This window comes from Fringilla coelebs, assembly GCF_963513975.1.
Source record: "Fringilla coelebs genome assembly, chromosome: 9".
In the NCBI taxonomy this organism is placed as follows: domain Eukaryota; kingdom Metazoa; phylum Chordata; class Aves; order Passeriformes; family Fringillidae; genus Fringilla; species Fringilla coelebs.
Window position 1 is genome coordinate 22,084,765 of NC_140067.1, and position 15,384 is coordinate 22,100,148.

General features: G+C 38.1%; 1 protein-coding gene across 2 annotated transcripts in view; it reads right to left on the bottom strand.

Moving 5' to 3' along the window:
* Positions 1–3,256: 3,256 nt before the first annotated feature.
* PTPRC (protein tyrosine phosphatase receptor type C) overlaps positions 3,257–15,384 on the bottom strand; it is a 56,916-nt gene continuing 44,788 nt past the window's right edge. For both annotated transcript variants that reach the window (XM_084211804.1, XM_084211803.1), the window contains 16 exons: positions 14,276–14,391; positions 13,646–13,736; positions 13,473–13,549; positions 13,208–13,244; positions 12,693–12,790; positions 11,692–11,817; positions 10,150–10,307; positions 9,641–9,776; positions 8,946–9,095; positions 8,412–8,502; positions 7,966–8,099; positions 7,104–7,238; positions 6,668–6,790; positions 6,065–6,243; positions 5,267–5,402; positions 3,257–4,502 (listed from right to left, as the gene is read on the bottom strand). In XM_084211804.1, coding sequence (XP_084067930.1) covers positions 4,230–4,502; positions 5,267–5,402; positions 6,065–6,243; positions 6,668–6,790; positions 7,104–7,238; positions 7,966–8,099; positions 8,412–8,502; positions 8,946–9,095; positions 9,641–9,776; positions 10,150–10,307; positions 11,692–11,817; positions 12,693–12,790; positions 13,208–13,244; positions 13,473–13,549; positions 13,646–13,736; positions 14,276–14,391 — 2,060 coding nt within the window. In that variant the 3' untranslated portion in view covers positions 3,257–4,229. The remainder of the gene's footprint in view (positions 4,503–5,266; positions 5,403–6,064; positions 6,244–6,667; positions 6,791–7,103; positions 7,239–7,965; positions 8,100–8,411; positions 8,503–8,945; positions 9,096–9,640; positions 9,777–10,149; positions 10,308–11,691; positions 11,818–12,692; positions 12,791–13,207; positions 13,245–13,472; positions 13,550–13,645; positions 13,737–14,275; positions 14,392–15,384) is intronic.

Consider the following 15,384-nt stretch of genomic DNA (forward strand, 5'->3'; position numbering starts at 1 on the left):
AAGACCTTTGAGCATCAACTTGCACACTACTTTTAGAATTATGTTCCTTCCTTTTGCATTGAAAAAACAGATTGACTTAAGCTTTTGTATAAAATATTCTCTGTTGCCATACCTTCCAAAAAATTGGATTATATTTATCTGAAGATTTGAGGTTTTTCTGAAGCAGAGCTGATGTACATAGAAATGTTCTGTATTCTGTAACTGAAACTCTCTTTTCTTCTGTTGTAGTTCTCCCTAGTCCAAAACCAGCACATTGGTTCTTGGCAGACAGTTGCTTTATGATTGGAAAAATAGCTGTGGTACAGCTGTGTGGAGCCCTCAGGGAATTTCTGATTTTCTTTTAGAGGCAATCTGTAGAATGTACCATGTCAGAAAAAACCCTAGGCTTTTACAGAAGTAAGATTCCTTGTCAAAGAGATAAGCCTTGGTGCTGGAGAGTTTTTCTGAGGAATGTTAAATATACAACTTCTTAATGAAACACCTGTCTGGAGGCACCACTCACTTTACTTTCTTTGCTATCTCACACAAACAAACAGCTCAAAATGTCACGATTTTTCTTCCCTTTGTAACTTCAGCACCTTCTGTGGTTCAGACCCACTACCCAGCACAGTTTGTGCCTCTCGCACCAGATTATTCCACCCAGTTTTCCTGGCCTGCAGCAAAGCCCAGAACGCACTGCCCGCCTCACTCCCCCAGCAGCCCTCCTGCACAGGGGGTGCCCTCCGGGTAACAGGGAGCACAGGGCTGGGACAGTGGGGACCCTCAGGCCTGCCCTGACCCTCAGCTCCTGCGTCTGGCCACCAGCTGTGCCCAGCCCATCCGCTGGGGGCAAGGGGCAGAATGCCCTCCCTTTCCCAGCGGGAGTGAGCTCGGTGCCACTGGAGCATGTGCTGTGGCAGCACCAGCCGGCTCGAAGTGGAGAGAGCGGGTTGGTGGACAATGTCTGCACGAGTGTGGGGGAAAGGAAGGCACAAACATTCCCTCAGCAGCACAAATCCAGCACTGGCAGCTGGGCTGTGGGAGAGCAGCAGGGCTCCTGCCATCTCCCGGAACCCCGACTGCCAGGGCTCTGTGTGCTGGCCCTGTTTGTGTTGCATCATACTGTTCAGCCTCTGAAAAGGTCTTAATGTAACAGCCTTGTTCACTACAGAGCATGAGAAACAGGAAAAAACTAAACAAAAGCCCACACACACTTCAATCCTCATTGCAGTTACCTGAGAGCATAATCTTGTGTAGACTCTGAGGTCCTTCCTCTTCCCCATCTTCCCACACTGGATTCCATTAACACCGCACTGTAATTTTTACATACCCACCTTTATGTCAGCATCTACCCAGAAAATCGTGGGAGAAATTTAGTCCCTCTGGTCACATAAGCACTAGATTACCTTTATTTGTTGCTCAAAGTCCTCTCTCAGCTCATCCGTTGCTTAGTTGTTTTTATCCTGGACTTCAGATTCTAAACCATTCTCCAAGAGGAGTTTGCTCAGCTTGAGGCAGTGGTTAGCATGTTTTCTGTGGTTTAGCTGTACTTCATGAGATAAACATTTTTCATCTTACTCTGAGACTGTTTCTCAACTTTCAAGCTATGCAAAGCCAGTGTGCTACTCTATTGTTCTTGCCCTGAAAGAGCCAAAGCAATTCCTAGCAAAGCTTTCGGGGTCCATGTCTCACCTGTAAAATGTTTTACCATGTTCCTGGGGAATGTGAGATTAATCCTACAAGTGAATCAACCAAGTGACTGTGCAGCATCCAGCATAAGGACCACCTTCTGCAAGCTCTGTGTCACCACCTCATGGATGTTCAGGAAACAAAGGACAATACAGAAGGCAAAAAAGCATCCCTGGCACACACTTGGAGAGTTCCTGGAAGCAATCAGAACTTCTAAACTGTGTTAAGACAGGCTCCTTCAATCATTGAACTGGGATTTAATGAGGTTTAATTCTACAATATGTTCTTTAATTTGAAAATAATTAAAAGCCAAGAGCTCAGTTTACCTCCTTGTGACTGTAAGGAACTTTACTGCAAAAGTGATTTACATTAGGTACATGAGGGCAGTTTCAGTGTAAAGCTCCATTTCTCTAATAATGAAGACATGCATGAAGGAAAATTTAAGGATTTCTCTTTCAAAGTACATGCACAAATCAAGAGTTAATTTGGCTTCTTCTCTTTAAAAAAATACCAGCAAAAGAACACTGAAATCATTCTAGAAAATAGTTAAATCATAATCACACAAGGTTTTTACAGCTTAAGTGCTGCAGAAGCCTAAAAAACATAGGAATCTTTTTTCAAGGAATTGAAGTATATGATTGCCCTCAGGTTTAAAACAAGAAACATTTGGTGTAATTTTTGATTTGGGAAACACTTTCAGTTATTTTTAAAAGTGTGACTAGTCTCTGTCTCCACAGCCTTACATTAGACAGCAGCACTCACTTCTTAGAGTGCTTAAACACGTAGAACTAGCTTTTCTACAAGAGGTTTTACAGTTGCCAAATCTTAAACAAAAGAAAATAAATTTATTGTTCTCTGACATGCAATGAACACCAGTGAGCTAATCTGCATCCAGGGGTCTTTATACTTTTGATCTTCAAGGGATGCTAAAGTTAGAATTTTATTTTTAGTTCCTCTAAAACTAGCCAATAGATTTTGGGCCTACAATATCTTTTAGATTATCTTCCCATGTAGTCCCTAGAGCTTTCCCTCCACACACGACCCCTTCAGCTTTGTTAGTTTATCACCTAACACAACTCCTTGCTGAAAAGGAGTTCAGCTGACAGCCAAGGGGAATCCCCCTGCTCTGTGTCTGCTTGCTGCCACTTTCTGAAACAAGACTGCCAGCAAGCACTTGTCTGAGCTGATAATTGTGAATGATATATTTGATCTAGGCTAACAGCACAATTAAATCAGGGTTTTAACCAAGTGTGACTGTACATGTTGTTTAGACAGCTCTCTAAGTGATTTCAATTATGTTTTGTAATGAGAAATTAGGAATGAGCAGTGATAAACTTGGAGCAATGAATCTGCCGCGTGACTGCTCCTTTGACGGCTTCAAGCAAAATAAATGAAGCCTCTTTCCTCTGTTCTGAGAGAGTCATGACACTTACCTGGGTACACACAGAGTTTTAGAAGAATTAAATGATGTGTTTTCCTACTGACACTTGTAAATTTTATCCATGTATGGGACAGCGCAAGATTTTATACATTTAGAAGTAAATTATCAGTTTGCATAGTACTAAAGAGCAAAATAATTTTCATCATGTCAACTATTAATTACCTTTTTTATTTGTTCTGAAAACAGTAGGCTAAAATCCAGCAAGAAATAGTAAAAATATCAAAATTGCAACATACAAAACATCACTAGGAAAAAAAAAATATCCTGTACCAATTAAAATCTACAAGTAAAATTATCAAAGTATTTTCCAATTCTGAAAAGAGGTTGGAGGCATTCATGGAAGTAGTCCTTTAAATAAATGTAAGCATAAGAAATAGATATGCAAGCACTCAGTATTTCAAGCTCTAAGAGTAAACAGGATGTGTTTTCCACCAGAACCATTTCAATGATCAAATGCCTATCGCCAAACTCCTATAGGAGTATCAGATTAGTATATGTGGAGCAATAAGGACACCTTGAGGACACTTAGAAAAATGCAAAAATTTCAATTCTGCATTGATATGGGAGGACTTACACATCCTTTGTAAGTCAGAATTCCTTGGAATTGCCACATGATGTAAATTATAAACTCTTAAAACTTTTTGGCAAACTCCCACAAGTCCCAAGAGATCATTAATGCTCTCATTGATCCTGAAATACTAGAATATATTTGTTTACCTCTAGGTTCACTTACTTGCTAGTAGTTTTGAGGACAGATCTGTTCTTGCAACTCAATAATCTTGTTCTGAGCTGCTTTTTTCCTTGTTACAGAAATAAAAAAATTTGATTCACATTCCTCAGCATAGTATTACACTGTACATGTTTTTAAAAGGAAAAGTATAAAAATAGTGAAGTTTTCTGAAGAAGTATTAAATGCAAATCTACACAAAAATTAAAATTCCACAGTTCTTTGTCACTCTCTAAAAGTTTCAAGTATTCCTTTAAATTTGTACCTTTCAAAAACCAAAAATAATTAACATTAAAAAAAAAAGAAAAGTGGGAAGAAGGAGAAGAAATCTTATACCTCCCATTTTGCTTAAGATTCTTTGCAGGCAGAAAAGCACTTTTTTTTAGTCTAGCTCTAAGTTAGAACTGCAGTTGTGGGGCCATTTGTAGAACTTTCTGTTTCCTTAGTGCTATCTGCAGCCTTAGAACCATCACATATTTCAGGTGGCTCAACTTCCTCTGGCCGTGGTGGGGCAAGATCAGTTGTGATCAAATCAGTTTCCTGCTCTGATTTTCCTACTTCACTGCAAAATTCAACTTTATCTTCCTGCTGGCTGTTCTTCTTTATTTGTCCATTCTGTGCAGGGTAGGTACTGGCAATGGTGTCATACAGAAATTGGTATTGTTCCTTAAAAAAAAAGAGAAGAAGTTAGTGTTAATGGAATGCTCTGAGTCCAAGAATTAATCCATTCTTTCTTTTTTCTCCTACATTTTAGAAATGTAGCATGCAGTTGGATAAGCAAGACTGCGTATGAAGCACTTCCACAGTTTTTGGCATAGAGAGTGTTGCTCCTATGGTTTATTCTGACTTCATGTGTACATAACTTCTCTGAAACTGTCTGCATCAGATATTCCAAGGTGTCACTCAGTGGTTCATAAAGTACCAAAAATACGGTTTTTAGAGTACCTAGGTTGCAAACAACATGTATTATACTGAGTCTGGAAGGTCATGTAATAACCTGCCCATACTGATGACACGCAGCTCTGGTTTGTGGTAACTGCACAGTGTGTGCCACAGTTCCTCTGGAGTGACTAAACAAAACAGTCAGTGGCTGCCAGCCTGCAAATGGAGTTCATTTCCCAGCTGCAGAAGGGACACTGCATGTACATCATGAACCACCTGCAGGAACAGCAATTTTTGCACTTTGTAATTTGATATTATACACCCTTTGCCAAAGGCAGTAGAGAACTGCAGCTCTGGCTATCTCATACTCCTTCATCCCTATCAGCAAGCGCCGCTGCCCAAATGGGGGTGAGTGTGAATGTTCTGATTAGAATCAGTGCTCCCCATACAGAAACTAAGCCCAAGGTTATGAGGATATTAGTGATCATGGTAAGTAATCTCTTTTTTTCTTCTTTTTTTTTTGCTATTAATTCAAAAGATTTACTTACAAATGTGGAGACTATTCCCAGCCTGGCACGACGAAGTGATTTTACTACTTGGAAAACATCTATTACTTCTTCTATTTCTGCACTTTCCAGAAGGGTCATTAAAGCACAAAATACACCAGTCTGCTGTGATCCATCACTAGAAGATGATGCAAAATATACATGTAAATTTACAAAGTAAAATCAGAACTTTTCTGACTAAATGTTAGATATATTTTTAAAACTTTATACTGAATTATATTTCCAAAGCATTTTTTACTGGACTGAAATGATCAAAATTAAGTATAGGATTCACACAGGACACAGTTTATCTAGAGACTACCTGGACCTGAAGTACCACTTAAGGGAAGAGGGAAATTAAAAATTTGAGACTTACAGTCTCAACTATTGTTAGCAGAATTATCTTCTGGTTCAGATGGCATGCAAGGCTACTCCTGGAAATGGTCATAGAAAAGTGCACTTGTATCCTGGAGCGAGAGATGATCCTAAAAACTCTACTGGGTATTCACTAGTGCATCCTGCAAGTGCACTCTGACTAGCATTTCCCCACAAAATAGGTGCACCAGCCAAGAGGAGCTGCTCATAGCACCCGCTCTGTACCCACACTTGCCCAAGAAAAGCGCGCTTTCTTTTCATCACTACAATCCAAAAGAACAAGCTTGAGCAATTCAAGGAATCTTCTTGGGAGAGTTGAGTCTCCAGACACCCGGAAAGGCTTGTGAGAAAAGGTAGGCATCCCAAAATTATGGTTGCTATGTACACCCAGAGCTTAGTGAATGCATGTGCTGAATTCAGACCCACCAACAGTGGACAAGCAGTGGGACACTGCGGGTTCTCCTGTTGTCCTCAGAGACTTGTCTGGCTGGAAGTTTTTGTTTGATGTTGAGAATCATGCTGACTAAATCTTTGGGGGTTTCTGGAACATCACAGCCACTCCATTGATGGTACTGATACTGATACACCTTCTGAGTTTCTTTTGTCTGCAAAACAGCAGTGGAGATGTTATGGATAAAATACGGATTCACGCAGTAACTCTATTGCTGCTGATTAACAAAGGAAGAACTATATTCCTGAGGAGCTGCAGGGTGATAGCTCTGCCTCATGAATATGAGGTAGGTAGACATCCAAGCTTTGTTCAAAGTACAAAAGACAGCTGATCTCCTGAGACTCCCCTGCCACCATCTCAGCAATTCACTGAATAGAAAACTTGAGGTAATTTATAGCATTTCTCATGATTGACTGTTGGTCTGAAAGAGAAAAGTATTTCCATTTCTTAGAGCAGGAGTTCTTAGAACTGCAGAGGGAACTGTTTCTCCTCTTTCTTGAGGCTAAGTTTATAAATTTAGTTTTAAATTTAAAGACTCCTTGAAAACCACGTTTCAGAATTTGCAAAGAAACTTTCACCTTCAGATGTGCAACATCAAATGCACGTATGGTATAGCTAGGACCAGAGTTGACATCTGCCATTTGAACTTCTATGCCATCATACGTTTGCTTTCCTTCTCCCCAGTACTGTGCACAGAGTTCCTAAAATGGATAAAAGTACAAGTCAGTGACTGCCACTTAAATCTCTTTTTACTTTGCCTTCCACATGCACTTAGAGACTCTACTGACTTTAAAGGAGTTCCACAGTATTTTAAAATATAGCATCATACACTTTTCCCTGAAAAATTCATTGGAAAATAAATTAAGTAGGTAAATGATAGGGCAAAATATATTGGAAATGCAAATTCCTCATCCTATGGAAAACATTTGAGCAAGGGAATGAGAGAGTGCAGTGCAGTGTTTTGTTTGCATGTAGAGGATATTCAGTGTGTCAGTGTGCAGATAATGCCCCCACCTGATCTCCCTCCTTCAGCTCTGTCAGCATAACAATGACTTTGACTTTTCTTTGGAACACCATTTGCCAGAAGTCAGAGATAGTTTCCTGCAGTGGTCCCTGTGTTGCAATCATGGCTTTTGGACCCCAGTAACCCTAGAAAAAAAAAATTCAATTCATTTGAAATGTGATTGTCAAACAATAGAACTCATCATTTAAGGAATACCCCGTGAAATAAATTAATGTTGTTTGTTTATAGGGAAAAGATGCCTTTCACAGAAGGCATAGGTCTTACAGGAGTTCTACTACCCAAATGACACTAACCTCAGTCCTCCTAAGAATATCACTTCAGACTGACAACAAGATATATTGAGGCTGCAGTGGCTGAGATCTCACCCTGCCATTTTTTGAAAAGCATTTTTTTAAGGGGTAAAGCATTCTGTTTTACGCAGCCATTTGATTTTACCACTAAGAAATTGTGTTTATATCACACAAAGTTGGTGCACCAGTCAATTCCCACTGAGCTTCCTAAAAATAAAGATACATTTATGACCAATAATTGTTCTTCTTTGGATATATAAAAAAATTGTTGGCTCAAATTTTCACTGGTAGGGTTTGGTCCATGTGAATAACTTTAGTCACATTTCACTAACAGGGACAATATTAATTTGGTTCCACCTGTAGATGCCCACTAATGGAAACATATATTATCATGTGGCCAGCTGAAGGCTAATGGTTTTAAACACAGATGGATTTGCCAATCAGCCATCAGTTCTGTCTTCCTTATTCAACTAAATTCTTTTCTATTGTGATTCCAACAAGAGAATGGGAGTTTGAGCTGAAAGCTTGTGAAATGCCTATAATGGATCCTCTCCATACATACAGTTAGGAAGGAAGCATTGATGTATTTGGTGGATTCCTCACAGTCGCTGTCCTCATCGGAGGACTCATCTGAATCATGCTCTCCGTCCTTACTGCAATCTTCTTCGTGCCTGATGGGCACTCGGTTAAAGTCATCTGTGGGAGACAAAGTGTCACTGTCACAGCACACACCCTGGGTATGGCATTTCTGGGGGCCAGGGAATAGAAAAGGCCAGTCCTTTCACAACAGACTGCAGAACCAAGGCCATCTTATTTGAAATAAACACTCCCAATAATTCACATTGGTAAAAACTCATCTCTTCTTTTTTAATCACTATAAGAAGTTTAGAATTTTACAGTGTTCAGAAAACTAATCAAATACTACTCTATAAGGTGATTTGCTCATTTTTTCAAAATTTTTCTAAAAGAAGAAAATAGATAAAAAATAAGGCAATGGAAAATACTTACAAGTAATTATGTTGGCATTCCTATTTTTGCTTTTATTTTCATCCCGATTCCCAATGTTCTGTGTCCGCCACCCCTTATATGAAGGCAGTCGCTGAAGAAAGAGGATATTTGACATTATGCTTGATTAAAATGGTTCTTGAGATCATTATTTCCTCAGGACTCTCACACCCAGTCATCATCTTGCAGTGCCTCTCTCCTTACTTGAGTTCTTTAAACTTTGGTACCATTTGAACTACCTTTTAAAAACGCCTGCTACACCATGTACAATGGCACAGGAAATCATGAACACACACACACAAGTAATCATTCTATGAGCTCCATCTGTCTTAAAAATATTAACATCAAGCAGAAATAAAACTTCATTAGCATATAGCTTTTTTTCATGAAGGCAAAGAAACTTTCTGTGCCAGAGAAATAAAATAGCACCTAAATGATCTATTTACCTGTGGTATCTCTCTAGCCCATGACTATTGTGCAAGGCAATTTTTAACATAAGTGGGAAGAAAGGGCAACTGGAATGCAAAGCTTATCTACCTTGAATTCTGCCTCCAGCAGAGAAGGCTCACTCGGGTGGTCTTTTCTTTTCAGATCTTTAAGGGAGGAATGAAGTTCTGAGAGACTGATCTCTGTTTCTCCATACTGATTGTATTCCACCAGTGCTTGATGAATAAGGATGTACTGTGACTGGTGTTTCCCATTTGAAGAATTTACATGAAGTTATTAAAGAGTAAAGAAAAAAAAATAAAATCACTTTTAAAAATCATTATTAAAAGCTATTACTCCTGTGATAATATCATAAGTATTATTAATATTAAGCATTAACATTAAACAGATATCAAATTCAAGTGTTAAAACTTTAAAATGCTGAAATAAGTTAAAACATGCAATGCATCAGTCCATAACTTTTTTTGTACTCAACTCTTATGAAAATTGCACTGGGGCAGATGTATTTTAGAATTTTTTTAATCCAGTTTGACTCTGTAAGCTCACTTTTGCATTTATGAATTGTATGCCAAAAAGCTGTTCTCCTTGGCTTCCTCTTCTAAAGTCTGAACTTAAAAAGTTGAAGTTCCTAAAATCGAAAAATTGTTGGAAGTTTTTTCCCTCTTAATACTTTTCAGAGCTGTATTTTCCACGAACAGCTTCAAGTGAACTGAGCAATGTACTTGTGAGAAATACTGCTTAAGCCCTAGAACAGGAGAGTGGTGACAGGAGTTTCAGGGAGATACCTCTACTTGGACCATGAGGCATCGCTGCCGACGCAGTTTCACAATGTATCCATAAACATCCACTCTGCCTTCTGCGTCCAGCCCCTCCAGCATGGCATCGATCCCGATGTATGTCCCAGTGCGCCCAACGCCGGCACTGCCATGCGCAAAGGGACTTGGTTATCCACAGGCAATGACATTAATTGGCAACACAAACAATGATGAGTTTGCATTTTTAGTATCTTAGTGAAAGCAAGGCCAACATGGCCAAATATGGTGCTTCTAGCCAGAGCAGCCCAACATTGATCTGGCTGTTTTTCAAAAGTCTGTGTATCCTCACGTTTTATCAACCTGAATTTCTTTCATATCCTTCAAAAACAGGCCTTGTGTATCTTTTGCTGCCTCATTTTTTAGTGTTTAAGTCACAAAATCTGGGATCAGACAAAGACTTTTGCCGAATCCCTGTTCTGAATAGCTTCATTTCAGTCATTTAACATTACCAAATTTTTTAAAGAATAATATATATTTACCTGCAATGAACCACAATCGGACCACTAAAAAAGTTGCTGAGGGCATTAACCCTGCGTCGGAGTTTGAGAAGGAGATGTGGATCCTCAGGGACTCCATGGTCTGGCCAGCTTGTGAACTGGATATGAGTGACATCTCTTCCAGCTGTCCTTTCTCTTCCCTAGAAAAAGTGAAGTGTGCTTTTTAATATATATCAATCTATATATACATTAGTATGTGTATACAGATGTATACATAAATCTAAGTGACTAGATTAAAGCCCAAAGCATGTGAGTCTTGAGTGGACTTTGGTATGTTGCTGCTAAACTAAAAGAGAGGACATAAATTTCGATAACCATGATTATAAAAATAAATTAAAAAACCGTTCAATGGCATTCCTTTACTGGCCTGCACAGGCCTTTTTCCACTAATTAACCTCAAAATTCTTACTCATAGTTGAGCTATCCAGTTGTGGCAGAGCTATTAATACAGTTGTTTGCCATTTCAGTAATTATACATCACTCTTCTACCAGAACTGCAGAAGTCTCCACTTTCTTGCCATGGATCACTCTTCAATTCCCCAACCAATATCCATTTTATCCTTATTGATATGATGTCAGTTGAACAAAGAGCAGACAGTTCTAAAAATATCAGCCCTTAACCTGCTGCACTCATTTCTAATGTCACATTCCTTAAGGGACATAGCAATGCCTTTGTAAATAGGTAATTTTTAACATCCTGATCTGCTCACTGACCACATAAAGTTACAGCTTCCTTTTAATCAGACCACTTCCTGAGTAAATTCTAATGAAAAATGAGACAGCAGAATAGGAATTTCCAGCTGTAATCATGAATCAAGATGGGCAGATTTTGTTGCTTTGCTGAAGATCTGCCAGCAGATTTACTTTTTGAGTCTGAATGCTTTTAGCTATGATTTAGGCTTCATTTATTATCATTGAAATATTTTGCAAAGGGCCTGAGCTGAGCATTTAGCCTTTGATGGCAAATTTTGTTCTCAATTACACATAGGGCAACTAATGTGATTTCAGATGTGTGAAAGAGAGCAATTAACCAGCCTTAATGACTTTACATACTTCTAAATGGTGGTTTTAAAACACTTAAATTTATAAACACACTTGAGATTACCAGAATTTGTGATTGTCCCACTGTACAATTATCAGAAGGGTAAATTATGAGTTGCACTGATTTTAGTTGCAGAGGGTTATGCTGAGATACGCGCAAAGCAGTAAATTTTTTCTGTTAGAGAACAAACTAAATATATAAAGACACTGCAGTGTATATATTAATTTTTTACCACTTAGCAGTATATTAATAGTATAATCCTAAATGTAGATTTCAGAGGATATATATTCCCAACTTTTGAAGCTGGGAAATATATATCTAACACATATTTCTTGCAAAAAATTGCACCTACATCTAAGCTTTCCCTTATGATGCTTAGGAAAGACAGCAGAGCATCTTCCATTGAGAGCTGAATCTGGTCTCTTAAAACACAGACTCCAAATCAACACTCCAGTCAGTCTCACACTTTTGAATCAACTTACATTTGTGATATGCAGTTTCTGAATGACATAGTCTGGACATGTTTTACTCTCATAGATCTTCACAATGATGTCCCCATACGTTGCAGTCCCATTCTCCATTGATGGCCAGTACTGGGCACATTTGTTCTGTGAAGAGATGAAGTTATGTAAGTGATCTGGTGATGTGGCAGAGAACTGAGAGCTAGAAAAAGGCCTAATTTAAAATAGATGGCAACTCAGTATAGCTTTTCCAACTTTTCAATTCCAAATATTCAACAACTCAGGTCTCTGACCTGAAATTTATGGCCATAGAATTTAATTTCAGATGTATAGTGGGGGGAAAAAATCCTGTACACTACTTGAACAATGAAGAGTGACTGCTACTGTTGCCTGAAGGCTGGGGAAATGTTTGCAGCTACTTCCATGCCTTGGTTTTCAGTCTTCAATGAGGGCTGCTGCTCCTGCCTGCCTGTAACATCAGCTTGGGTGTGCTGTAGATCTGCAGACTGTCAACATCTTTAACTGCAGCTAAAACAGCATTTCCCCTTCTTCCTGCTGTACCTGGAATAAGGAACAAAAGCAGGCCAGAAGCACCCAGCCTTCCACTTAAAAAAAGGCAACAGAGGTAAAATTTTCTTTCTAGGATTTACTGAGGGCACTGCCAGGTTATCAGAATAGACAGGATAAAAACAGAAACCATACCTTTTCTGACAGATCTATGAGGAGCTACAGTTCTACCTTGAGCCCTTTTCTGGATTAATTAGCTGTAATATGGAAGCTCACCCTCTGCTATGTACTGCTGTGACTAAAGTGATATTTTCTGGTGAGACTGGTAATTCATAAGGCAACACTGTTTTGGCTTGCTTTCCAACACAGGTTCTGCCACAATGAGAGAACAGCAAAGAATGAAAAAAAAAGTACTTAAGAAGAGTATGTAATTCAGCACAGCACAGCAATCCACTCTGTTTTCAGGAAAAAGAATGAGGGAAAGATAGAAGGAGGGAAGGATGGATATTTCTCACCCTCTTTCCTTCCTCACAGCGAGTCACCATGACAATAATGGTTGCCTTCTGTTCCCAGATCATTCTCCAGAAATCATCTGTGGTTTCATCCTTGGGGCCTAGGAGGAGATCATTTAAGGGACTTTTTCAGAGTGCAGCCACATGGAAAAACACCTGCATGCTTAGCCAGGCAATCTGAAGAGCTAACCAGAGATCGTGCCAGTAACAGCCACACACTTGATTTCATCATGGCTGCTGCCATTAGGCTACAGCATTTAAAAACTCTCATCTTTATCTTTAGTGCATAGCTATGAAATCTGAAAACTTTTGGTGTAAAATTATACAACATGAGAAATCTGGCATTGAAGTAATTGTCACAAAATTCCCTAAGCAAAAACTCATTGACAACTTTGTCACATTAAATTTCAAAATGTCAGATTTTCATTTTTCCTTTAAGATTACTAATAGAATTTCACTGCTCAAAAAAAAAAAAAGGGTGAATACAGAAAGCATATTCTTTTAAGATTATAAATTACCTTGTGCAGCAATATATTTTCTTGGTTCTTTGAAGCCCTGTGAAAAGTACATTATTATTAACTTCTAGAAAGAAAGCATGAACAATCTAAAAGATTTGCAACTTTAAAAATAAATTCAATGTGCAACATTTCAATAATATCAAATCCATTACAAAGATGAAAGCAACCCCAATGGAAATCCTCCAAGGTACTGATGCTTCAACTGCACAGACTACAGGATTTCATCCATATCATCTAAGACTTTTTTGAAGTAAAAGTCACTCACATCAATATAACTTGCATTGATATAGTCTGATCCTGGATCTCCTGGCATCTCTGAGAGCTCAACACGGTTGTGGTCATCTGTTTAAATCATTTAAACCAAAATAATTATATTATTTCAAGGCAGTGACAAATCAAACATATATAAAACATTTCAACATTATTACAAATACTCACATGGAAGAATATCAATGTAACGGTTTTTGTTCTGATTATGGGTCTTTTTGGCCTCCTTTATAGGAAATTTACTGAAGACTCTAGGAATACTCTGTAAAATACAAAATTTATTTTATTAGTTAAGCCTAGATTTAAAATAGTCAAATGAATATGGAAATAATTTGGAATTACTGAATCTGGAAGGTAACATTATACTTCATAAGATATTATTTCATGTATTTCTTATATCTAAAGTTTAAAAAATTCTTCTCCTTAATATAGTTGGTATATATCTCCACAATTAAATATTATTTATACCCCCATGACTATGCAGTAAGAAAAAGTTTAAAAATATGTATTAAAAGGGACTTTGTGATGAGAGATACTTAGACTGCATACTTTTTACTTTTGCTGAAGAACACCTTCAGGAAAAAAAGACTATTTTCATCTTAAAATGGGGAGAGATCGGTAGCAAAATTAACTGAGGACTATTTGACCTTAACTTAGACTATTTGACCTTTCTAGATTAATTCTTTCTTTCTTTCTAACTAGTACAAATACAACAGCACATATACTTCAAACATGCTCCTGGATGGAATTCTTCCAACACCTGGATAAAAACCTGTGGTCTATTTTGAGTGAAGGACAAACCTGAAATTCCTCCAAGAAGAGCCTTCCTTCATCTGCAATCTTCCTCTTGTATGTGTCCAGCAATAGCTCTGAGGGTATTGGCTCTATGTTGAGAAGTTGCTTATCATCATCTTTAACTGTGTAAATAAGACAAATGTTTATTGTTACCGATGTTGAAAATGTCCAGTACACTTCAGTAAACATGATTCTGCCAGAATCGTGAAACTGCCAGATAAATCAACAAAAGAACTAAACTCTTTCTTTTAACTTGGTGCATTTGTTTTTATAAAACTGATGTTGCCTGAGCCAGCTGTGAGCAAACAGGCTGTGGGTATAAGAGAACTTTTCCAGCTCTGCTGCCTGACTGGAGACACGTCTGGAGGAGGCCACGTGCAGGGACAGCACATCAATACTTTTGCACAAAGTGGTGACTGTCATATTCAGGGCACAGAAACTGGCTCAACAGCCACAACAGTTACACAGCCTAGCCTTCTGCCTCAGTTCTGGTCAGTCAATGTCAGTGATTAAAATAGAACATGTATCACCTAACTTTCCACATTTTCTACAATTTGTGTTCTGAGTTGCAATAATCTGCAATTCATTCATCCTGAATGAAAAAATAACAACTGAACAAGTTTAAACACCTCTTAGTAGACATATATTAATTTTTTATTTACATTGAAAAGTTGTATCTAAGCAAATGGGTTTGAATTCCAACAAAGTCCAACTTCCCATTTATGTAGTTCGTTTCTGCGAATTTTAGTGTTCTAAATTATTTTTTCTTGAAGCTTTCCGGTATTGACTGATCCTGTCCTTCTTCACAGGCTTTGAAATCTTGTGCAAAAAGGTGCCCAAAATTTTCAGTCTTTGGGATTTGAGTCTAAAATTTTTCAGTAAAAAATAACTGGCTAATGTTCAGTCTCTTGTTTTGGAAAAAGGTGCACAGAAAAGGGAAATTGTGTTTTAAACTGGATTTATTCTCACTGTTAAACACATCACAAACATAGTCTGGGATAACTATAACTGGGTTTTTAATTGACTAATAAATAAGAATTTTTCAAACACTGATGAACTTTCAGTTCAATCAAGTGTAAATACTTCTTCTATGTATTTACTGAAGTCTTTTTGTC